The sequence below is a fragment of the Arachis ipaensis genome, chromosome B6 (assembly GCF_059453495.1).
Source record: "Arachis ipaensis isolate K30076 ecotype BB chromosome B6, ASM5945349v1, whole genome shotgun sequence".
Lineage (NCBI taxonomy): Eukaryota > Viridiplantae > Streptophyta > Magnoliopsida > Fabales > Fabaceae > Arachis > Arachis ipaensis.
This window is the reverse complement of record NC_142441.1, coordinates 23,514,070-23,538,751: the sequence shown is the minus strand read 5'-3', so window position 1 is coordinate 23,538,751 and position 24,682 is coordinate 23,514,070. Positions and strand designations below refer to the sequence as shown.

Sequence of the window (24,682 nt, the reverse complement as noted above, 5' to 3'; positions counted from 1 at the left end):
ATTCAATCCTATTTAAACACTTACATTTTTTTCATTATTTGATAATATGATTTTGTTTTTTTTTCTTTTATACAGTTCTATTCGGTAAGAAATAATAAAATTTAGTCAACAATTCACTACAAGAAAAACGCTGAGTACTGTCAAACTTAGCGTCGCAGAGTAGCGACAGATTTACCGTCAGTAACGGGGTCAAATTCGTAAGGTTGCAGCTGTTTACCTAAGTCTGCATGCCGAATTACTTTGAAGTTTCTTCCTTGAGAAGCGAGGTTATGATTGAAATCCCTTGTTGGAAGGTTCCTGTGGTTAGTTTGTGTTGTCACCAGCTTCTTTACACATTCTTCCACCAATTGGCTCTTATTAACTAATTCCGCAAATTCTGTATTTCCATCGGGCTCACATGAGATAACAGTTCTTCTCTAAGTCCTCCTTCGAACTTAATGCACTTCCCTTTTTTTAATGTAGCTGGTGCTCCTTGACAAACATTTTAGAATCGACATAACTCTTCAAACTTACGAGTATACTCATCCACTACAAGGGAGGCGGGAATTGGCGGCGGTTTTTTCATGAATTAGCGGCGGTTTTAAACCGCCGCAAAACCATTTTCCGGCGGTTAACCTGTCTGCCATGGATATGGGTGCCGCGGTTGGATTTGGCGGCGATTTCCAGCAACCACTGGCATAACCGCCGCTAAATCAAAATTTCACGGCATAATAACAGAAAACCGCCGCCGAATTGTGCTGACACAATTCCCTCATATTTACCGGCGGTTTTTTAACCGCTGCAATGTTTATTGATATGTCTGACTGGCCGCACGTTTAGCGGCGGTTTTAAAACGGCCGCTAAATGTTAATGTAGTTTCTGTCAGAGATGCCGACAGTTACAAACCACCGCCAGTTATAAAAGTTTCTACAATCATTGAACCAAAATAGAGGCGGTTTAAAACCACCGCTATGTAAACAGAAATTTAAAAAAAAATAAAAATTTCGCTCTTTCAATAAATAACGCCAAATTGGTTCAAAATATTATTCAATGATTTTTTATAATTCTCCTTATATCTTTTATTATTTTAAAGTTTGAATATTTTCAACCTTAGAATCTAAACTTGTATCAAAAACAAATCCAAGATATAAGCAAAACAGGAAATATATATATCCATGAAAATACGAACAAAAAGAAATCTCTTTCAAAGAGTTGCTCAGTCTAATTCAATAAAATGTTTGCTTCAATGCAACATATCTCCAATCCTAATATTCTAGTATTCACTCTATCATTCTACGAAACGCATCCCTGCAGCGATGTCTGGTGGCAGCTCCTCACCCTGCCGTTGAAACAGATAAATCAGAGCACTCTCCATCGCCTTCATCTTTTTCTTATCTGCTGCTGCCTCATCCTCCATCGCCTTCCTCTTTAACTTCTCGCCTTCCAGCTGTGCCTCCAGTTCAAGCAGCTTCCTCTGAGTCTCCTCTAGTTGGACTCCGTTGCCAGGCCCATGTGAATTTGGCCCGAAGAGCTGACTAGGAGTCGGTCCAAAACCCACACCACGTACTCTACCCGGTTTTTCTTTTCCGAAAACCTGAGCAATGGAATCATTCTGAGACAACACCCTAGATGACTCATCATGTTGCTCGATCTCCTCAATTCTTTCCTACAGACACAAATTAGCAAATACAATAATTTTGTTGATGGGTCCATCTCATGTCAAGAACACACCAAATGATAACATAGGATGCCAACCACTATAACTAGCTGTAACGGATAAATGAAAATCAATCATTCAAATTCTATCCCAACTGTTTTCAAATTACGTCGAAGTTCAAAAAGTCTATAAACCTAACAGGTAAATTAGCAATGACAATTAAAGTAAGCTGGAATATGAATTGTAAAAGTATCTTGGTCCATTTTAACGTAGAGTATCAAACCAGTCATCAAATAGGAACAAAAATAAAATAACATTGAAAAATAGACTATTACCCTATTTGAGGTCATAACTTTATCGATCAATTATAAATAGTGGTACTTACACCGATTGCTCTTGCTTCATCATTCATGTAGGAGCCGTCCTTTTTTTTGTGCACTGCGATCCATAACTCCCCTCTTCCGACTATTCTCCCTTGTTGTTCCGACTGTATCAACAAATTTTATGCCATTACCGTTCTCCACACAATCAAGGCAACCTCAAGTCACGGAAATAGTCCAAAGAGTGAACAAAAAAAGTAATTTACCTCTTCTTCGATCTGTCGTGCAAAGCTTTTTGAACCGCCGTGTGGGTATATTGTTGTTTTGATCGATTCTTCGCATTTTTCTTGCACTTCTCCTATTGGTCCAGTAGAGACAAAAGGCGATTATAAGATGATCTAAAAAGACTCAATGCAACAATAATTTACATAAAATTTGTGTACCAATGATATACTAGATTACCTTCGTTTCAGGTTGGCGCGATACTCAAGGAACCATCTCCAATGCTCTCGATCGATGCCCGGCGGACGGTTCTCAATATTTTGTTCAGTCGTGAACGTTGGCTCGAAATAAGCATTATACAACCTCAGCCTTGTCTCCTTCCAGGACTTTCCCATACTTTTCAAGATATTTTTTTATGGTTCCTTCGCTATCTTCATCAATATGGAAAATTTGCTATACAGATAACCAAAAATTTGTCAAAAATTGTAAAATTGAGCATATGTATTTCAAAGGGGATATAAACTTTTACCTTCACACATTCGTTATAAACTTTGTCCTTAGTTGTAATCTTCCGCCAGCTTTCCTCACAGATAGGAAATTTTCCAAAGTTAGATCCTAGGAGACCAAGTACGCCACTCAACAGTCCAACTTCGTTTCCAATGGCTTGCTTTGCATTGTTGAACCTGAGGACGATCTTTCTACCGTTAGGCCGTTCCATGGCCTCCCTCATGCTTAGTCTTGCTAGCTTGATTGTGCCATCGGAATCTATAAGCCAAACATAATACCTTATGTTTATCCGTAGTGGACAGCATGCGAAAATAAGAATAATCACCAAGAGTGTACATCATGTTGAACACATAAAAAATAATAGCTAAATTACCGATTATCCTGACTTCTCAAAACTTTGTTGTCTTGCGTCCTTTGCGATTCTGAGCGCTAGAATCAACAAACGAGTCATCAGCTTCTTGATCAACAGAATCTACATCATTAGCATTATTCGTAGAGTTTACACGGCTTGGCTCCGAGTTCTGAATGGTAGTTGTGCTCGTTTGTGGAGCAGGCCTTGGTACACTACGCGGCGGAAGGAACGGGCGTGAAGTTGGAGGGACACTATCACCATTGTCCGGGAGAATTTCAGAGTCATCGCGGTGGGTAGCAGAGGCCGGAGGCGGAGCCGTTTGTGGTTGCTGACATCCTGGTCCTACTTTCAGTTTTTTCGTGAAACGACCTTTTCTAGCCATCTTAGGAGATAAAGGGCGCCTGTTTCAACCAAATAATAAATTAAAATAAAAAAGAGTCAAAGCACCTATCATTCTATTTTGGTAAATTTGTTACAACCAAAATTAAAATATAATTCATTGACTAATCCATATAGAAAACACAAGTTTAAATACAGATATGAGATTACATACATGTGAGACTATAATTGGGTGCCCAGGACTCTAAGATACTCCCAACCATTTCAACAAAAAAAGCACTAAGTACACTCAAGATTGTAGCAATTGCAAAGGGCAACTCCAAATTAATTGCTATGTTCCATATATAGCATTTGGTTTCAAATATCACGTACACTGTTTAAGGCTAAGTGACTAAATAATTTAATAGATTTAATTAAGAAAACAAGTGACTAAATAATTTTCAAGAACATCTTGTACCAAATACACAGCGAATATTTGAAAATATATACGATGAAATGCCTATAGGTATATATGACCGAATCATTAAATATTAGGTAGACAACACTATTAATAAAACACCATGCACATATCAAAATACAAACCAAATGGCTATATATATTAATGTCATATTTTAGGTACAAGTTTGAAAAACGAAAAGCATATAAATTACTCATGGCCTATCCCAATTTAATTAGCTCCTTCCATTGACTATTTCATACATGTCCTAGAGTGTTAGCTATAATCATTGCAACCAGTACATGGGGCCAAAAAGGTGTCTTATTTTATAATAACCATCGAATAATTAAGTGTTTTATTTTAACAGTGCACTTCACTTCACATACACATTTTTTTTTGCTTCTACTAGGTACTCTGTTTTCTAATATAATATAAAAAATGGTTTAACAATAAAAAACATTCTTTATATAGCACCTATTAATCAGAGTACTAAGGAGTTCCCTTTATTCCTGAATTACTCAATTTTACTATTTTGATATACGGTGTTAATATAAAATTGTAGAAATCAATTTATGACTTTTATGGTTACTTATTTCGTTTTTTACCACTCAAACCAATCCTAAGTATACCATAATACACTCGATTAATAATATGCCAAAAAATGAACAAATAACTAAATCAATAATCATATGTTATATTTTATTAATTAAATAATTAACTACTAAAATAATCAAATCTATCCCATTATAAAATAATTAAATCTATAATAAATAAACTAAACAATCAAGCTTTGACCTATGTTTGAACTACTTTGCTTTTAACTCTTTATAAAACCATGTCAAAGTTCAACAAAAAAGAAAAGTTTATGCAACCATATAAGAAGAAACAGTGACCAAAGAATGCTCATAATTAGCATGATTTCAAGCCTTTTATGGTCACTGCCCAAGGGAACTCATTGTTAAGGTAATTGCTAACACTGACATTTTTATGAGAGCATGTTAAGAAGGCATTTATTCATGAGACACCACCGCCAGTTGTAGAACAGCGCCAAACAAATTCAAAGATTTTGAATATTGTTACGGCCTGGCCCAAATTCACGCGGGTCAACCCGACCCGAGTTCCCTCCAGCCCGGCAATGCGTCCTCCACCTGACCCGGACACGCGTCCCGTACGGCTTGCACACAGCCGTGGGACAGCGTCCTTGAGGGTATGGGCCTGTCCACTTGAGGGACCCACTACTGACATGTATATAAGGGGAAGACTGGCTCTCCCCCCGAGGTACGTCACATTCTTACACCACCTCCCTTCCGCCTGCACATATTCTGACAAGAGCGTCGGAGTGTCTTTGCAGGTGGCACCCCCCTCTCCATGCGAAGTGCTCGGGACCTCGCACACCCGGAACCAGGAGACCACGACCAGACGAGCCTCTCCACCATCCCAAGCGTTGACCTCAGGGTCCTGACCCGAACCGTCCGGTATCCGACCTACCGAACAAATATAAAGATAGTGACAACTGAATGAGTTCCTACTCTCCATAAAAATCTCATGGGATAAAGCAAGCCAAATAGCATTTCATAACTAACACAAAATGAAGGCAATGCAAAATAACCAAATCCAGGAGGAATATAAGTTCAAAGTATAAGATGGGCCAACCTTGATCTCGACCGGAAGCTGTGAAGACTGGCGGAGAGACCTGAGCGACCGGGAGTGTAAGACCCAGATTTTTAGAAAATAAATAATGAGTTATTTATATTTATATATATGGTTTTATTTTTAGAAAGATTATGAGACTCCAAGTTTTAAATTAATTTGGTTTTATATAAATTTCAATTATAATTAGATATTTTTGATTTACTGAGATTAATGGTTCTTGTTTAATTAAAATTCAAAGTTCTAGTAATTAAAGATAAAAGAGTTTTATATATAATTTAAATTACATAATTGAAGGTTTTGATTAATTTTATGACGAGGTGCCGGAAAGTCCGCCCATGGTCATCACGGCTAGGGTCGGAACTGGCCTCGTCAAACGAATCCTGGTAGACACGGGGGCAGACTCAAATATCATGTTCCGAAACGTTTTCGATGCCCTGGGATTGAGAGATTCCGACCTGACGACCCACCAGCACGGTGTGGTAGGGTTAGGAGACCACTTCATCAAGCCGGACGGAATCATCACACTCCCGACCTCTGTGAGACAAGGGCAAAGATGGAGAACAGTCATGGCAGACTTTGTAATATTACGAGATTCGACGGCTTATAACATCATCCTGGGGAGAAAGACCATTAACGACCTGGGGGCAGCTATCAGTACGAAACTACTGGTGATGAAGTTCATCACCGATGACAGATCCGTGGGATCCCTCAGGGGCGACTTGGAAACGGCGGTCGCTTGCGACCACGCCAGCCTTTCTCTCAGGAAAAAATCCAAAGAAGCGTCAGGGGTCTTCCTGGCCGACCTGGATGCCAGGGTAGACGACAAACCCAGACCAGAGCCAGAAGCAGACTTGGAAAAGTTCAGAGTCGGCGAGGAGGACGATAAATTCACATTCATAAACAGAAACCTCCCCCACGAGATAAAGGAGCCTTTGATGGAAATGATCAGGGCCAATGCCGACCTCTTTGCCTGGACACCTGCTGACATGCCCGGGATAGATCCCCAGCTCATGTCGCATCACCTGGCCGTAAAGGCAGGAGCCAAACCAGTGGCCCAGAGAAGGAGAAAAATGTCGCAGGAAAGGGCGGAAGAGGTGGCCAAGCAAACGGCCAGCCTCTTAGAAGCGGGATTCATCCGGGAACTGGACTACTCGACTTGGTTGTCGAATGTAGTTCTGGTTAAAAAACACAATGGGAGATGGAGAATGTGTGTGGACTACTCTGACCTCAACAAGGCCTGTCCCAAGGACTGCTACCCCCTGCCTAATATTGATGCACTCGTCGACGCAGCGGCGGGGTACAGGTATCTAAGCTTCATGGATGCCTACTCAGGGTACAATCAGATACCGATGCACCGACCCGACGAGGAAAAAACGGCGTTCATAACGCCAGGGGGCATCTATTGTTACAAGGTAATGCCGTTTGGTCTAAAAAATGCTGGGGCCACATACCAAAGGTTGATGAATAAGATATTCAGCGAACTCATGGGCAAAACAGTAGAAGTCTATGTGGATGACATACTCGCAAAGACCGCACGACCCGACGATCTCCTGAGCAATTTTAACGGCATTTTCTCGTCCCTCCGGCAACACGGCATGAGGCTTAATCCGCTCAAATGCGCGTTCGCCATGGAGGCCGGAAAGTTCCTGGGCTTCATGATCACTCAAAGAGGAGTGGAAGCCAATCCCGAAAAGTGCCAAGCGGTCCTTCAGATAAAGAGTCCGGGTTGCATCAAAGACGTCCAGAGACTTGCCGGAAGATTGACAGCTTTATCCCGTTTCATCGGCGCATCGGCAGCAAGAGCCCAGCGTGCGAAGAGGCATTCAACCACTTCAAGGAAATCTTGGCGGCACCACCAGTTCTCGGGAAACCCAGGGCCGGAGAACCGCTCTACCTCTACCTGTCAGTAACCGAGGAAGCGCTTGCCGCGGTCCTCGTTACAGAAGAAGCAAAGACCCAACAGCCCGTTTACTTCGTGAGCAGGGCACTCCAGGGACCAGAGCTGAGGTACAGCAAACTGGAAAGACTGGCGCTGGCGCTCCTAGTGTCCTCCCGAAGGTTAAGACAATACTTCCAGAGTCACCGTATAGTCGTGAGGACGGATCAGGCGATTCGACAAATACTGCAAAAACCTGACTTGGCTGGTAGGATGATGACCTGGGCCATCGAGCTCTCACAATATGACCTACAGTATGAGCCCCGACATGCAATCAAGGCCCAGGCAATGGCCGACTTTTTGGTGGAGGTAACAGGGGACCCTCCCGAAGAAACGGGCACACGGTGGAGGCTTCATGTGGACGGAGCCTCCAACCAAACGTCCGGAGGAGCAGGGGTCATCTTAGAAAGCCCAGCAGGGGTCATCTATGAGAAATCGACCAAGTTTGAGTTCCCAGTGTCGAACAACCAAGCAGAATATGAGGCTCTCCTGGGCGGACTAATGCTGGCTCGGGAAGTCGGGGCGACGAGGGTCGAAGTATGCAGCGACTCCCAAGTCGTCACCTCGCAGGTAAACGGAAGCTACCAAGCCCGGGACCCCCTCCTCCAAAAATACTTGGAAAAGGTTAAGGAAATGACAAGCCAGTTCCAGGAGGTCATCGTCCAGCACGTTCCAAGAGAAAAGAACACACGGGCAGACCTCCTGTCGAAGCTGGCGAGCACAAAGCCAGGATCGGGTAACCGGTCGCTCATCCAAGGCATGGTGAAGGAACCAACGGTCGCCCTCCACTTGATGAAGTCGAGCCCCTCATGGCTGGACCCCATCACCAACTTCCTGGAACTCGGCAAGTTGCCCGAAGATGAGAAAGCAGCCAAAGCTTTAAGAAGGGAGGCGGCCAGATATGCAATCATACAGGGACAACTATTCAAAAAGGGACTCAGCCAGCCCCTATTGAAGTGTTTGCACCCCGACCAAACGGACTACGTGCTTAGAGAAGTCCATGAGGGGTGTTGCAGACACCACATCGGGGGCAAAGCCCTAGCAAGGAAGCTCATCCGAGCAGGATACTACTGGCCGACAATGATGAAGGACTCAAAGGAATTCGTCAGAAAATGCACAAAGTGTCAACAAAACGCCAACTTCCACAAGGCGCCGGCCTCCGAGCTAAGCTCGCTAACGACTACACGACCTTTTGCACAATGGGGAATCGACCTCCTGGGACCTTTCCCGGTCGGCCCAGGACAAGTCAAATACCTCATTGTCGCCATTGACTACTATACCAAATGGGTGGAGGCTGAACCACTAGCCACGATATCGTCCTCCAACTGCCGGAAGTTCATGTGGAGGCAGGTGATAACCCGTTTCGGTATCCCGGAGGTCGTTATCTCAGACAATGGGACCCAGTTCACCGACAAGAAGTTCATGGAATTCCTCTCTGGCCTAGGGGTAAAGCAAAAGTTCTCCTCAATAGAACATCCCCAAACAAACGGGCAGGTAGAGGCCGCAAACAAAGTCGTCCTTCTTGGTCTAAAGAAGCGCCTAGACAGTAAGAAAGGAAACTGGGCTGACAAACTCTCCTCCGTCTTATGGTCTTACCGGACAACCGAGCAAAGCGCTACGGGGGAAACTCCCTTTTGCCTAACATACGGGGTCGATGCGGTGATACCAGTCGAAATCGGCGAACCAAGCCCCCGACTACTACTCGCGGGCATGAGCGAAGCGGTCGAGAAAGACCTGATTGAAGAAACAAGGGAGATGGCTCACCTAACAGAAACGGCGCTGAAACAAAGAATAGCCCCGCGTTACAACGCAAAAGTCCTCAAACGAGATTTCGAGGAAAGGGACCTCGTCCTGCGACGCAACGACATCGGCGTCCCGACCCCAGGGGAAGGTAAGCTGGCGGTAAATTGGGAAGGCCCCTACAGGGTAAGGGAGGTACTCGGCAAAGGCGCTTACAAACTCGAAAGACTCGACGGCAAGGAAATACCCAGAACATGGAACGCAGGTAACCTAAAGAGGTTCTACTCTTGACCCACCGGCTCACCGACCAGGGAGCCTAGCCAGATAGTTGATATTTGCCCTATCCACATGTTAATTCATCTTGTTTACTTACTTTGTCAAATACTTGCCCAGCTGACGATTAATTTTCACTTGTTCAAATTTTTTACTTGTTAAAATTTTCTTACTTCACATCTGTTTCACACGACTGATACCTAAAACGGCACCCCGGGATTGATCACCCCGGGAGCCAGACGGGTCATAAGCCTTAACCAATTCGACGACGACGTGACCAAATCGGTCCGAACCGTTGCCAAACGTGAAAACGGCGAGACGGGCACAAGAAATAAGCCCGCCCAGAATAAACGGTAAGACGATAACGGCAACACGACAAGACAACGAAACGAGCGTAAATCACAAAGCAACCAAATGAGGATAACTTATAAAGTGTCAAAATATGGAACGGACAAGCAAATTGTTCAAAACAAACAAAACGACAAATACACAAAGTTACAAGGAATCACTTCCTCGGCATATCTACAACCTTGCCATCTTGAATCATTTTGAAGACCCCAATAGCAGAGGTGTCGAAGTCGGGAGCCACAATCTTCATTTGAGCCTTCAAGGCATCCTCAGTCATAGTAATTGCATTCGTTCCCTGATCCTTGGTCACCTTCAGCTTCTTTTTGAGCCCCTCAACTTCCGACCTAGCGACCTCAGCCAACGAGACAGCTTCGTCACGCTCTTTCTCCAAGGTTGCCACACGGCCCTGGGCAGAGTTCAGCTGGCCCTCCAAGGTCATCTCCCTCTCGATTAGGCGGGCCACCGACTCGTCCGAAACTTTCAACTTCTCGGCAGCGGACGCCGCCTTCTCCTCCGAAACCTTGAGCTTCTCCGTCATTTCGGACAACTGACCTTGGAGCTGCTCAACTTGGACTTTGAAATCATTATTGGCTTTAACGGAGGACTCGAGCTTCCTCCGGAGAGCTTGCATCCCCGACAACTCGAACTCAGCCTTTCGGGCTATTACGGCTCCCCGGAGCAAAGTCCGATACATCCATCTAGCCTGCCCAGCCAGTTCAGTGCCAAGGAAATGTTCCTCCGTCCCGGGGATCAATTGGGAATCTATAAACCTTGTTGCATCAAAATTCCTCTCCATGATACTAAGGGCCCCCTCCGGGCTGGCTGACGACCTCCGCCTCTTGGGGGTGTGAATAAGCTCCACGTCATCATCTTCTTGGTGAGAAGCGGTTGAGTGCCCGCCAGTTGCCTCCTCAGGAACAGGGGAACCCTGATCCCTGATAGCCCTTTTCCCCGCCTTAACGGCCTCCCGAGAAGAAGCCTCACCCTGACCTTCAACCCCCACGGCCGGACCCTCTGATTTCCCGGTCTGATCCTCCCCCTCCCCAGCATCCTTCTCTGTTTTCTCGTCGTCACTTTCCTTAAAAAAGGTCTTCATCAAGTTTTCAAGTCCGACCACAGTGGCAGACATTTCCACTACAACAAACAACAAACGCGTTAGTCGTCAAAACGGATAAACGAAACAACAGTAAACGCAAAGACAAGCAAACAAGACAACTCACGGATATAGCTCCTGCCGGCCTCCCGTTCACCCATAAGAAGATTAGGGTTCACGGGGTTCTTTTCAAAAATAGCAAAAAGAACGTCAGCTATTTGTTTATCTACAGGCGACAACCTTTTGTACGTCACCTTGATGAAGGAGTTCGACCCCGCCCCGAAACTCCAGTACGTCGGGATAAGGCGCTCCCCCTCTAACGACAACCAAAAGGGGTGACGACCTTTGACGGGGCGAACTTTGAAATACTTGTCTTTGAAGCCGTGGTAGGAGTCCTCAAAGAGGCCAAATATCTTCCTACCCTGGGCAGAACGGAAAGAGAGAAACCCCTTCCTCGCCTTCCCCTGCTTGGAAGGGTTGGTAAGGGTAAAGAAAAAGAGAAAGACGTCTACTGATACCGGCAACTCCAGGTACTCGCAAACCATCTCGAAACAGCGGATCGAAGCCCAACTGTTCGGATGGAGCTGAGAAGGGGAAACGGATATCCGGTTGAGGAGCGCCATTTGGAAATCCGAGAACGGTATCCGTACGCCGACTTGTGTGAACATGGATTTGTAAAACCAAATCCAATCGGGGACCCGAGGAGAATGGAAGTTGAGCTCATAAATACGCTCGCGGGGGGCAGGAACGGAGACCTCATAGTTGGCTTCCTCGTCCGTCCCACCGCACAAGTGGCCGGCTTGCCGGAACTCGGTCAACTCTTCCAAACTCATTTGGTTGGGCGACTCCTTTATATCGTCAGTCACCCAAGCATACGGGTCGTAAGCCGCACCAGATCCAGAAGACCGGGAGACAACGCGAGGCATACCTACAGCGGGGTACCACTCCGTTAGTCTATGAGGTCGGGAGCCCGAAAAAACTCAGAAACTACGCCTTTTCAACTCAATCGTGACCAAACACGGCTAAAAACTACGCCTACCACATAAACCACCCAAAAACCTATCCTAGAATGATACCCCTCCCCTAACTCACCTACCCCAACATTGAAAAACCTTTCGGCAAAAATAAACTAGCCATGCAACAAACGCAAGCAGTAATCGCATAGCAGCAGGACATAGCACAGATACCAAAGGATAGAGACCAAAAAATTACCTGGAATGATGAAAGAAACTTGGACTGAAAGTTGAAGCAGGAGGGAGTTCGCACTGGAAGATTTGGATGTTAGGGAGAGAAGGAGTTGGAAATAGCAAGAGTGGGAGGTGGATAGGGAGAAAACTGTTTAAAAACCACCGCCAGAAGCGCGAAAGGAAGCAGGGGCAAGATAGTCTTTGCGCGCGGGTTTTTTCAAATCATTATGAGCATTAAATGCCCAGTGCGAAGAACGAAACGGCAAACGGATGCCACAGCAAACCAAGAGACACGCGCGCAAGAGACGCGTCTCTCCCACGGTCAGCTGACCCGACGACAACGCACGAACGAAGACATCACGCGCCACCAATGGTCTTCACGGCCATCGCTGACGCGTCGGGGGCACTGTTACGGCCTGGCCCAAATTCACGCGGGTCAACCCGACCTGAGTTCCCTCCGGCCCGGCAATGCGTCATCCACCCGACCCAGACACGCGTCCCGTACGGCTTGCACACAGTCGTGGGACAGCGTCCTTGAGGGTATGGGCCTGTCCACTTGAGGGACCCACTACTGACATGTATATAAGGGGAAGACTGGCTCTCCCCCCGAGGTACGTCACATTCTTACACCACCTCCCTTCCGCCTGCACATATTCTGACAAGAGCGTCGGAGTGTCTTTGCAGGTGGCACCCCCCTCTCCATGCGAAGTGCTCGGGACCTCGCACACCCGGAACCAGGAGACCACGACCAGACGAGCCTCTCCACCATCCCAAGCGTTGACCTCAGGGTCCTGACCCGAACCGTCCGGTATCCGACCTACCGAACAAATATAAAGATAGTGACAACTGAATGAGTTCCTACTCTCCATAAAAATCTCATGGGATAAAGCAAGCCAAATAGCATTTCATAACTAACACAGAATGAAGGCAATGCAAAATAACCAAATCCAGGAGGAATATAAGTTCAAAGTATAAGATGGGCCAACCTTGATCTCGACCGGAAGCTGTGAAGACTGGCGGAGAGACCTGAGCGACCGGGAGTGTAAGACCCAAATTTTTAGAAAATAAATAATGAGTTATTTATATTTATATATATGGTTTTATTTTTAGAAAGATTATGAGACTCCAAGTTTTAAATTAATTTGGTTTTATATAAATTTCAATTATAATTAGATATTTTTGATTTACTGAGATTAATGGTTCTTGTTTAATTAAAATTCAAAGTTCTAGTAATTAAAGATAAAAGAGTTTTATATATAATTTAAATTACATAATTGAAGGTTTTGATTAATTTTATGAACTAAAAGAAAATTTATTTATTTATCTTTAAATTGTAAATTAGAGTATTTAATTAAAAATAATTTGTAATTTGAAAAATAAATAATAAATAAGTATTCTTAAAATTAGTTATATTGAATTAAATCTGGTTTTGAATTAAAACTCTACTCAAACCCTGAATTCCCATTTCCAGACCCTAATTTCACTAACCCTAACCTCTCTTACCCAACTTACATACACATGTAATCTCTCTTTCACACCTGTTTGTTACTCAATGAGCCACGTTACTAACTCCTCACCGCTACTCACTCACCATCACCATTCCTTTTTCCTTTTATCTCACCCACACCCACGCAGAAAGAAAGGAAGAAATCAGAAGGAAGAAACGAGGAGGGATTGAGAGTGAGGAACCAGAGCCGCGGGAAGAGAGGGGAGGAGAGGAAAGGTGATGCCGGAGGAGAGAGCGAGTTTGCGGAGGAGAGCCAGAGGAAAGACGCGCCGTTGCTGTGCGAAGACCATCGTCACCGTCGAGCTCGCCATCCCATCGTGGAGCCGTGACGCTGTCGCATCGCCATCGTGCTTTCTCGCCGCCGCTGCCGTCGATGGAACCATTATCGTCGGAGGAGCCATTGCTGGGAGAAGCCCTAGCCATCACCGTCGCGGATGAACAGGGGAGAAAGAGAAGGAGTGACGTGACGGGAGAGAAGGGGGACCTCCGCCACTGCAACGGCCGCTGGCGAGTTGCACGCCACCATGGAGTCACCATTCTTGCCACTGTTTAGCTGCTGCCACTATTTCTCGATTTGACGAACATGCTCCTTGTTCTAATTCCAGTTTTTTCGATTTCCGAAACCTTCATTGCTAATGCATCTCTGGGATAATCATAGTTGGTGCGGTTGTTGCTGTTGCTGCCATGAAGGAGTTGAGGCTACTGACGCTGCTCTGGCTGCATTGAGGGTTGCTGCCGCTGTTGAAAATTAAGGGATAAAGAAAGGGGATTATCACGGTTAGTTCCTACGGGTTCGACAAATTAAGGTAGGGGGTTTGTTTTAAAAATAAAGGTTTTAAAGTATGAACACCAATAACATTAAATGAGTAATTGCAAATAGTTTATGGCTTCTTTGTGTGAATAATTGTTGGAATTGAGTTGAATCATAGCTGTGATTGGTGATTGGTTTAATGATTTCATGTAGTAATTATTGATGATGTTGTGTGTTTTGAAGTGATACGTGATGTTAGTACTTGTTGATGATGGTTTTGAGTATGGAATATTGAGATGGCTGCTGGAAATTTATTTGATGAATCATAACTTGAGATATGTTGTGATAGATGAGATGCTAAAGAATGGATGCTGTGATAATATGATTACGTTGCACCTATAATGTGAAGTGGTGATATATTGAATTAAGCATTCTTGGGCAAATTTTGTTAGTTTAAAGAAAGTTAGAATTGTGGTTTTAGAGGAATTTTAGGCTTGAATATAAAATATGGTATGAAGGATTGTTAAAATTACTTAATGCAGAATTTTCTGCATAATTGGCAGCAGCTTAAAATAAAAACTGGGAGCAATCTAGACATAATTCTTTATCCAAATTATTTTTCTGTCAAACTTCAAGAAGTAAAAATTTCAGGGAATTTGGCCAAGTGGTTTGGAAGATATGAATTTTTGAAGTTTAGTGGTTGCTGCAGAATTTTCTGGTTTTCTGGTTCTGCAGTACCAACTTCCAGACACTATAACTTTTGATTTATTTGGAATTTTGAGTTGCTTTCAAAAGGGTTTTAAAGATATATCAGTCTATTTTAAGTGAGTATAAATTTCACATCCATTTATATTTTGTAGAGTTAGTTATGTCTCTTGGAAGTTGGGCTATTTGCAGGAAATTCAGAACTAATTTAAAAAAACAGGGCAGCACTTCCAACTGACTTTTAATTAACCAAACGAGATGCTATGGATCTGAAATTTATTTGTCCTAAAACTTATGAGTGTTAAGTATATCCTCACCAAAATTTAGAAGTAATGGATTAGAATTGAATTTATTACAGATTTATTAAAAACATAACTGCTTGCTGTATTTTTTTCTAAATTCCCTTTAGTGCAGCAACAGATTTTATTAAGTTGGCTATCTAATTCAATTCTAATTCAAACGTGGTGAAACTTGGCTTAGACCTAAAGGATATGTCCAAATTTAGCAGTATGTATGAACTTAGTTAAACAAAGGTGTGTAAGTTATCCCTAGGAAACGTTTAAAGTTAAATGGTGATGCGGAGGTACGCCTAGTTTCATGGTGATGTGGAGGTACTTTTAGCTACTTGGTGATGCGGAGGTGTGTTTAGTTGTAAGACGATGCGGAGGCATAATGGAAAGGAAAGAAAGTAAGAAATAAAGGATGGAAAAGATACTTAAAGGGAAAGAAAAAGATGAGGAACAAGGAATGAAATAAAAGTTGAGAATTATATTGAATGGGCTTTTGTGCCAAACTGCTAATGCGAAAGAGCCCACCTAACTGATAGCTTGAGATTGCTAATGCGGGAATGTTCGCCTAATTGATAGCACTGTTCCTTACTGTGATACACATTGAACTGTTATTATAATGAGGCCTAATTGACACGGGTAACCGTGATGCCAAGGTGTCTAATTGACACAGTAAAAGGGACCATATTCGGGGTTCACTCCGAGTAACGTCGGGTTGCGGGTAGACAACCGACGCATGAGCTCATGGCCTGCGCTAGGAACAGGCATGCATCATCTTGTTTGCGCATTTACATTTGATTGCGTTTGCTTTATTGTTCATTTGTGATTGAGCTGTTGTTTTGGTGATTTGCTTGTGTGCTTGATGAATATTTTACTTGTGTTGTAGTGTTAATAATGTATTTAGGAATGTTGTTTATGGATAAGGAACTGTTAATGTGACTGGATTTTTGTGTAAGTAACGTGATTTAAAGAAAGGAATTTAAAACTGTTTTAAGTGAAATTGTTTTTGTAATATGAACTAGCTATTTGTATTTACTCTGTTTATTGCGGCATTCACGTTCCCTACTAAGAACGTGTGGCTTTGTTCTCACCCCAAAGTTTTAAAAAAAAAACATTTTCAGAGGTACAGACAGGATGGCTAATTGAAAAGCTACGGACGAATAGAAGGCTTGTTTGGCTAGTTGCTTTTGGGTTTATTTCCCTCGCCCTTGATATTGTAAAGTGTTGTATTTTTACAGAGGGGTAGGTTTGTATTTAAGTCTTGTATAAATAATTATTATGTATTAATATTAATTATGTGAGTATATGTTTATCTGACATAGTTGAGCTGAAGTATATACAATTTAAAAGGAATTTCGTTTTTCTTAAAATCTATCGATCAGTTAACGTGTAGAGGCTCAATATTAAATAGCTAATAAAAGGAAACTAGAGTCGTAACGCCTTACCCTTAGTACGATCATGACGTGCTAGAAGTTAAGGTGTTACAGGGAGAATCTGGAGATCTAGGTCCGGCGCGAGCTGAAGAACCCTCATTGGAGCGCGAGTTGAGAGCTTCTATTGGGGAGGGGTTCTTTCGTTCATTTTTTCGAGTTAGGGCTGGGGAATAAGGATTGAGAAGCAAAGTAACTTTACTAATAGTGGGAGCTGGGGTATTTCAAAAAAGGAGTTCTTGTTTAATTTCGTGGGTCCCTTTATTTGTGAAAACCCAAATCCCTAACATAGCATTGTAGAGCAAAATTATTTATAGGTGGGTTGATATCCTAAATTTTAAAATAATAATAATAATAATAATAATAATAATAATAATAATAATAATAATTAGATAGTACAGTATAGGGGTTAGTCACAATAAAAATTTCTAAAACATATTTGCTTGACTTCCCATAATTCGATTTGCATTGACTTTGGCGGTAAAGTGTCTGTTTTGAAAAATCATTTCTTAAACTATTTTCAAAAGTTAATATTAAATTAAACTTTTTGTATTTATTTTTGACTTATTCATTCAACAGACTCTTTTAGTACTCTTTTTAAATATTCGCAGTAATCTTTTTTTATTAATATTATTATAATAGAACAATTTTTAATATACTCTGACCAAAAAGATCAATAATTCATATTTTTATATTTATTATGATATCGTTTCAAATGAAACTATGCTATTAGGAAGTGACAGAATGCTTATAAAGCTCAATTTAACAAAACATACTCTTCTCAAACTCCATATGCCCATGATACGGATTGACCACAAGGTCTTCCGTAGAAAAGAAGTTTTAAACACCAGCAAATGAAATTTATATAAAATAGAGACTCGAGGGCCTTCATTGTGGCACGGAACAGTGATAAATCCAATTAATTAATTATTAGCCCCCAATAGTTAACAAAACAACTGAACCGTTCTTGCCTAAATATCACATGCCCCAAGTTCTCAAACATGATAAACTTTCCAACAAGAACAATCTCTAATAACAATCTGAGAAGTTATAGAGTCACGACAAGGTCATTAAACAAGGTTCGGCTTTCCCGAATAACTTCAATTGAAATTCAAATAAATAAACTAAAGCACTGTCCTCAAGGATTCAAGTACCGTGTTTCCCAATTAGCCAAGTGCCATGCATTCTTCTTTCCAGGAGACATTCCACTGTAAGGATATTCATTCTCTTCTGGCGTTCTATTAAGGTCATAGGACAGCATGGAACCATTTTGACTGGCAGAAACAGCCTCATCGGACCCATCGAAGGAGACAACGTCCTCTTTCTCTATCAAATCTGGAACTACCTCTCCTGGTTCTTCGAATGCCTCTTGGATCTTTGGTCGAGATAACCCTGAGAGTCCAGCATCATATCCAAACACAAAGGAACAATTGATACATTAGAGTATGACATACAATCCTATTATATTACCATTGCATATATAATGTATTTCTTACTGTCCCATAGTCGTTCAAGGCCATGTTCTATGAGCTTGAATTCCTCCCGTGATGCAACATCCAGTTCAACGACCAGAGTATTTTCATATCGTATCTGTACAAAGTATTTATTATTAATACTATGAATAAGAAGCAGAAGAAACAAGAAAGCACACATAGACCAACTATCAATCAAAAAGATAATAAGGACAGCAAGATCTTGCCCATAATTCTTATCACTGGCATTAACAAAAAATTCTGATAATCCACCGTAAACTCTTTCTCAAGTCTTAGATTCTTATCACAAGCTTCAAATTAAGAAAGAAGACCACGAGTTTTTTGCAACATAAAAGCAATTAAAAATTGAGACATAAAAGCTCACATATGAAGCTTGAAAGAATAGTTCAAACTCAACTTGAAGTAAATCAATAGTGACAGATAGCTTGGAAGTTGAAGCCAAAACAAGTTTCAACCATTGGTTCAAGTGATCATTGCTATGAATATTGTCACAAATAAATTTAGGCTTCACATTGAAAAGCAGTCAAGTTTGTGATTTCACCTCACTTACGATCAGAAAAACTTGTTTAAATGATCATAAAATGGTAACATGGTCAAGCTAAAGATAAGGAGAAACATAACTATTGAAAATAATAGTAATAAAGCAGGGCACAATGATTCATGAGACACTAAGGCGAGAAGACAGAAGACTACATGAAAGTTGAAACTATCCCCTGCAATCTCACTCAGATGAGTTAGTCTTGGTATACCCGTCTGGCAAAGAACCAGCTGAATTTTTCCTAATTAAGTGATGAAGAAGAACGCCTGCGGCAACACTAACATTTAAGCTTTCCACGGCCAAAAATGACAGGAACTCTCTACCAGAGCTCTCATGGTTCACATCGTTGACTTCACTATTATCTAAATCAGAAGGAATGTTCCCAGGAATCCTAACTAACCGAGTACATGATCTCTCTACCAAAGGCCTCAAACCAATACCCTCACTGCCCAAAACAAGAATAGTTGGTGGACCAGGCTCAACCTCATCCAAAGGAATAGCTCTAGAGAACCCTTCCCTTCATCAACAGAAACAGGATCCAATTGCATTATTTTTACCATCTCCAGTGGTGAAGCATCTAATACCAAACCCTGATGGGGACGGTTATCAGCTACCATATTTAGATCATGTTTTGATGCATCTTTTATAGTTAAACCAACCTTTTCCGCAATCTTCAGAGCTTTCTCAAATCCTTTCTTGTCCTTTTTCTTCCTATTGTTACTACTCAAATCCAAACCTTCTTACACGTACAATGCATAGAATTCCCTACGTTCAGCATAGAGTTTACTCTCATCTAAAAAATACAATTAAATCTCTATCCTCAATGGTGACTCGGCTTGTTTAATTCTAATCCATATGGGATGACCAAAAATGCACGTATAAATGCAAATCTGTTTCACTTATAGCAATTTTACTAAAACAGCACAATGTACGCATTTAGCTACATAGATAGAGAGATGTTGTATAAATTAGATAAATCAAAAGGTAAAATAGGAAGTATTACCTTCGCCTCATCAAGTATTTTCTGTGAGAACCACAATTTCGTACTTGTTCTAAACTCAAACCCAAATTTAGCCCGATACTTTCGGTCCCATTGAAGCAATTCCTATAAATTTAACATAATCACCTGAAATGGGTTACAACAAAGAATATGACAAGGAAACACATACTAATAAATTTGGGATCAGCAAACAAACCCTCATCAGAGAACCCGGTGCATGACTAATGGCTCGATAGAGGTGACTTTGTCTAGAAAAGGCATCCAGCCATGACTGTATACTCGACTCTTTGAACCACAACTGCCTTGCAAAGGATGTTGCGTGGTCCAACGAAGAGAATGGAGACGCCTCTATCATCTTCTCTGCGAACAAACGGCTTCTGTTAATGAGATAGAAGTCTCGACTCTCCAATTTCCCTGAAAGGTAACGGAATTATTACCAACGTACAGGGACAATTAAAAAAATGTGATTGTAGGAAATCTTATATGAGAGGCAACAGTTAGATAAAATCAATTTATATCAGAAACCAGTCAAATAATAGAGCTTTATATGAGGGGATAAGTTTTAAATAATAAGAAATAACTCAATCTAGATATCTTTTCTGACAATGAAATGACTAGAATACAATCCAATATCTCTCCTAGGTGAATCAATGATTGTAGTATATATGCATGAAATCCCATGAAAATATGAGCTACATCCATCATGGGGAAATTTATTTTAGGAATCGGCGGCCTCATCACAATCCTCAACTACGTCATATGTGGATTCCTCTAAAACCTCATCTCTTGTCAACCGCAAGCCTTCGACATCAAATTCAGGCAAGCTAGTCATACAGAACTGGGGGTGAAAGTCGACCTCACAATGTTCATAATCTTCGCCCATGTTAAACAAATCTCTTGGCATCACATGGACTACTACACTCCACCCGTTGTCCACCTCATCCTCCACGTAGAACACAAGACGCGCCTCAGATGCTAGGATGTACGGCTCATCGTCTTTTCGATCACTGGTGTGAATCGGATTGGCAAAATTGACATAGGTATGACCCAACTCGTCTTGTCGTATGCCTCTGCCCGACGTGGTGTCTGCCCAGAGACACTTGAACAAGACTACATTGAACTTACCACTGTAATTTAGCTCGATGATGTCTACTAATCTCCCGTAGTACGAGACACCGCCGACGGCAACATTGAGATCCCGTTTGCTTGCATAACTCCAGGTATCCGAAGTGACATAAACCCCGCTATTTTGTGTTTTCAGCCCTTCCTCCCTCGAGATGGATCTAAATTTAAATCCATTGACGTTGTAAGCTTGAAAGCGTCTGGCCTGAGCACGGGGCCCACAAGCAAGCCACTGCAACTCGTTCGAATGACTGGTGCTTCCAAATGGGACCTGGAATTGAACCATTAGAAGCAAGAAAGCATCAAAGGGTAGTGGGATCCTATTATATTAAGGATTACCTCATGCCTGAACCAGTTAGGAAATTCTCTGTGCACCACACTATCTATGTGAGACTGGGACCTCGTTCTACTTCGCAGTTTTCTCTTTGTGATGGCTCTGTACTCCCTATGCATTCAGATAAATATTTTCGTATTCAATACTATGATTATCATATAGGTTCACGGCAAAATTTTAGACCTTGGTCTCGATACTTACTCCGAAAATTTCTCAACAGCAAGGCAATTGCCAAGTACATGACGATGTGCTTGAAGGATCTCAGTGGCTGTCAAAGTAAAATATGAAGCAGCCCCAGCCGCCTTTCTAACTACTGGGAACATGCTAGCAACCTCACTGGGTAGGGCATCGCTCAGCCGATCGTCAACCCGCGTCGGTCGGTTGATCCTAGTCTCGACATTATCTAGATATCTTGAACAGAATATGAGAATCTCTTCTGACAAGTAGCCCTCTGCAATAGATCCCTCCGGTTGTGCCCTATTACGCACGTACTGCTTGAGACGACATAGATACCTTCGAGAACATAACACGTAAAATTATAGATGCCGGCTATCCTAAAATAACAGGTCGAGAATATCAAGTAGATTTTTACCTCTCAATTGGATACATCCACCGGTAATGCACTGGGCCACCGAGGCGTGCCTCCTCGACCAAATGAACCGTTAGATGAACCATGACTATGAAAAAGGATGGTGGAAATATCATCTCCATGTGGCATAGTGTGTGGACCACACGATCCTGAAGGATAGGGAGTTGATAAGGATCTATGGATTTGCTGCATAGTAGTCGAAAAAAGCCTGATAACTGAGCCAAGACGGCGGACACTTGGGTGGGCAATGCGTGTCTTGACGCAATTGGCAATAGATGTTCCATTAGAATGTGGCAATTATGACTCTTCAAACCCGATAACTTGCGCTGTTTTAAATCAACACAACGAGAGATGTTGTTGGAGTACCCGTCTGGAAAGACCACATTCTTGATGGTCCTAAGAAAAACATCCTTCTGTAGATTTGACATGGTAAAAACTGCAGAAGGATACTTTCCACCTTCAAGTGGCCACATATCATGCCTGATTCCCATCAACTGGAGATCTTTTCGAGCCTTTAGGTGGTCTTTGGACTTACCACTCTCGTTCAACATGGTGAAGACAATGTTGTCGCACACATTCTTCTCTATGTGCATCACGTCAAGGTTGTGGTGTAATTCATTGATCTCCCAGTATGGGAGATCAAAAAATATACTCCTCTTTTTCCAGGGAGACTCGTCTTGAACCACGGCCTGCTGTCCGCGCCTTCTTTTACCGTCCACCGCTCCCACCTTGCCGTGTGAGACTGGCACACCCTCCAACTGTCTCAAGATATCCCTGCCAGTCAATTTGACAAGCGGGGATCTATCCTCTACCTTTCCATCAAATCTACTCCGGTCCTGTCTATACCTGTGATCGTGATTTAAGAAGCGACGATGACCCATGAAACACCATTTCTGACTGAAGGTGAGTCGCCTCGTATCGGCATCCAAATTGCACGTGGGGCAAGCTCTCCCGCCGTACTTATTCCAGCCAGATAAATTGCCCAATCCAGGAAAATCGCTGATAGTCCACATCAAAGCAGCACGCATCTTGAATGTTTTCTTCTCAGAGGCGTCGTACATATCAACACCGGCCCGCAACTGCTTCAACTCATGGATGAGGGGCTGTAGGTAGACATCTATGTCATTGCCAGGCATTTTAGGGCCGGGAATAATCATAGAGAGAATAAAGTTGGTTTGTTTCATGCAAATCCAGGGGGTAAGTTGTACGAAATAAGAATCACTGGCCATATTGAATACTTTGAACTGAGGTTTCCATAAGGATTGAAGCCATCGCTGGCCAGGGCTAAGCGAACACTGCGCGGATCACCAGAAAAGTCAGTGTATCTCCTATCAAATGCTTTCCAGGCCTCGCCGTCCCTGGGATGCCTCAAATAACCGTCAGAATTGGTTCCTCTCTTGTGCCACAACATGTCCCTGGCTGTCTTATTGGACATGAATAATCGTTGCAACCGTGGAATCAGAGGAAAGTAACGGAGAATCTTCGCCGCCTGTGGTTTCCCATTCTTCTTGAGACGACGTTGATCCTTACTAAAGAATTCTTCCGGGTCTTTTGCTTCCACCTGGATGCTCCACACTGTTTGCATCTAGACAGGTCTTGGTCGGAGCCCTGGTATAGCATGCAGTCATTTGGACATGCATCTATCCTCTTGTACTCAATACCAAGCTTCTGTATGATCCTCTTGGCATCGTGCAAGGTCTTCGGAATCTTTGAATGCTGAAAGGCTTCCCCCAATAGCTCTAGAATCAAACCGAAAGTCTTATCACTCACTCCGCACATGCACTTTATATGGTATAGTCTCACCAGGAAAGACAGCTTCGAGAATCCTAAGCATCCCGGATAAAGTTCTTGCTCGCCATCCTCAAGCAAGTCTTGTAAGGCACGAGCCTCGCGGGTAGGTTCGTTGGAGAAGTATGGCAAGCCCTCCACACCGTCTCCGACATGTTCATCCATCGAGTCTTCATCATCCCCCTGCATTCCCGTGAAGTTGAATGCCTGAAAGAGCAGAAGATTGATGGTTTAGAGGTTATAAAAACTCTCGTTGTGAGTATAGTTACTAAACCAAGCAATCAACCTTTCTTACAAACGTGTTGGGTGTCACAAGTAACAAACCCCTTTAAAAATTGTTAACCGAGTATTCAAACCTCGGGTCGTCTTCTCAAGGAACTGCGAGGAAGTGTGTTCTTATTATTGGCTATAAAGGTTGTAATCGGGGTTTAGAAGGTGAGAAGTAAGTAATTTAAATGACGAGTGAATTAAATGGCAAGTAAAAATAAATAATAACTTTAAAGCAACTTTTAGCAAGGTAGAGAAATTAGAGGTCCAACTTAGTTATCTCTCTCAACAATAATGAAAGTTGAATCTAAACTCCACTTGGTCAACCTTTACCAGGGCAAAGGAAAGTCAAGGGACTAATTAAATTGACTTTTGAATCCTAATTATTTCCTCAGAAAGGGTTGGGATTATTTAAGTTCAGTTCAATTAGCAAGATAACGATTATCAATTATGTTGAGTTTAATAACTGTTGAGTTACTAAATTCTTAACCAGAACCAAAAGGGGAAAAGTAAAATTGCTGGAATGATAAAGAGGTCCTTAGATGGGAAGCAATGGTAACTTAAATCAAAGAGAACAATCATAAACTGAAAATACCTCAATCATCATTAATTCAAATAGAAATCTGTAACATGGAATAATTCATAAATAATAATAATTAATTCAAATGTTGGAATAAATAAAGAGAAGTAATATTAAAAGAACATTAAACCTGGGATCCAGAGTTACTCTTAAAACAAGAAGAAATCCTAAATCCTAAAAGAGAGAGAGAGAAGATCTCCCTCTCAACTAAATCTAAATCATTGAAAGGTGAAAATATGCGAGCTCTCT

General features: G+C 42.3%; 3 protein-coding genes and 1 pseudogene across 3 annotated transcripts; all 4 read right to left on the bottom strand.

The window, feature by feature from the left end:
- Positions 1–1,179: 1,179 nt before the first annotated feature.
- Positions 1,180–2,048, bottom strand: LOC107648088 (uncharacterized). Its single transcript, XM_016352096.3, has 2 exons — positions 2,022–2,048; positions 1,180–1,645 (listed from the first exon to the last, which is right to left on the bottom strand). The coding sequence occupies exons 1-2, from the start codon at positions 2,046–2,048 to the stop codon at positions 1,268–1,270; spliced, it is 405 nt and encodes a 134-aa protein (XP_016207582.1). The 3' UTR covers positions 1,180–1,267.
- Positions 2,049–17,860: 15,812 nt separating this feature from the next.
- LOC148554882 (uric acid degradation bifunctional protein TTL-like) lies at positions 17,861–20,108 on the bottom strand. Its single transcript, XM_088490038.1, has 4 exons — positions 19,950–20,108; positions 19,757–19,858; positions 18,219–18,312; positions 17,861–18,114 (listed from the first exon to the last, which is right to left on the bottom strand). Exons 1-4 carry the CDS (start codon positions 20,106–20,108, stop codon positions 17,861–17,863), a joined length of 609 nt encoding a protein of 202 aa, XP_088346164.1.
- On the bottom strand, positions 18,908–19,689 carry LOC148554883 (uncharacterized; annotated as a pseudogene).
- Positions 20,109–20,471: 363 nt separating the features above from the next.
- Positions 20,472–22,934, bottom strand: LOC148554881 (uncharacterized). The gene is made up of 4 exons (XM_088490037.1): positions 21,802–22,934; positions 21,411–21,722; positions 21,215–21,320; positions 20,472–21,146 (listed from the first exon to the last, which is right to left on the bottom strand). The coding sequence occupies exons 1-4, from the start codon at positions 22,932–22,934 to the stop codon at positions 20,472–20,474; spliced, it is 2,226 nt and encodes a 741-aa protein (XP_088346163.1).
- Between the last annotated feature and the right edge of the window lie 1,748 nt (positions 22,935–24,682).